At 63.4% G+C, this 1,167-nt stretch overlaps 1 protein-coding gene across 1 annotated transcript; it reads left to right on the forward strand.

The window, feature by feature from the left end:
• Positions 1-116: 116 nt before the first annotated feature.
• On the forward strand, positions 117-917 carry HYLS1 (hydrolethalus syndrome 1). Its single transcript, XM_010148717.1, has one exon. It carries the CDS (start codon positions 117-119, stop codon positions 915-917), a length of 801 nt encoding a protein of 266 aa, XP_010147019.1.
• The last annotated feature ends 250 nt before the right edge of the window (positions 918-1,167 follow it).

The following is a 1,167-nucleotide window of genomic DNA, read 5'->3' on the forward strand; positions in this document are numbered from 1 at the left end:
TTGACACCCCGACCCCAAGGAGCGGGGAGCCAGAACCCCCTTTTCGCCTTCAGCCGGCTGCAGGAGATCCAACTGTGGTTTGTTTTTGCAGGATCACGCCCAGCTGGGAGGAAATCATGGAAGACGTGACGGGAGAGGACAGGGATCGATGGGCCGCTGCGAACAAGGAGCTGGGAGCCACGCTGGCCCTGCACGCCCGGCGAGGAGGCGGCGAGGAGCCGGCGCGTCCCCGTGACGATCCCTACACCGAGGCCTCCGTCGCTCTGGGGGTGCGTCCAGCCCTTCCTAGGTTTTCCGAGGATGGAAGGGGAAGCAGGAGGTTGGTAATGAAAAGGAAGGTGCTGCGGCACAGACCCGACGGAGGAGTGGAGGTCTCCAATGAGCTGGCGACCAGCGAGCCGGAGAGCGACCCCGAGGTTTGGAGCCTGGGGCGGAAAATGCTTCCGCTGAGGAGCGCTCCGGAGGACAGCATCTCTGAGGGGGAAATCGAGACGAGCGCCAGCTCCCTCGGTGAATCCCCTGGGGACAGTCCCCCCTTTCTCCTCGGGGATTTCAGGAGGCCGAGCCCTCCCGCTTCTCCGTCCGCCATCGCAGCGGGACAACCCAAATCCTTCATCCCGCCACGGTTCGAGCCCCTGGGCCATAACTGGAGGAAAACCGACCGAGTGGCCAAATATTTAGAATACAAACGAGAATGGGAGAAATTCAGCATCCCGGGGGAGGATCAGCGGCAAGAACTGCGCTGGGCCATCCGGGAGCAGATGCTCTGCAGGCCGCAGCTCCCCGGCAAGCCGCCGCGCCCCTACGTCCCCAACGCTTACGCCGTGCCGACGGAAAAGAAGAGAGCGGCCCTGCGCTGGGAAGTGCGCTGGGACCTGGCCAACGGCCTCATCCCCAGAAAAACCACCTCCTCCTAGTCTCCAACCGCTCCGGCAACCTCTGGAGCGCCCACGTGCTGCTCTCCCGAGGAACGGGGGGTGGGGGGAATCCCCTTTTTATACCTTTCCGCGTGTTAATTGTGGTAGTTGAAACGTCCCCGCTTGCCCGCCGCGTGGTGCGAAGCTCCTTTCCCAGGTCACGTGAGAAGATCTGGGGGGCGGGCACCACAAAACCGCGCCGGATTTTCCCGAGGGTGGGAAAAACGAACATCTGAGGGGCCTGGCCGGT

Source organism: Eurypyga helias, unplaced genomic scaffold (genome assembly GCF_000690775.1).
Source record: "Eurypyga helias isolate BGI_N326 unplaced genomic scaffold, ASM69077v1 scaffold42363, whole genome shotgun sequence".
NCBI classification, from domain to species: domain Eukaryota; kingdom Metazoa; phylum Chordata; class Aves; order Eurypygiformes; family Eurypygidae; genus Eurypyga; species Eurypyga helias.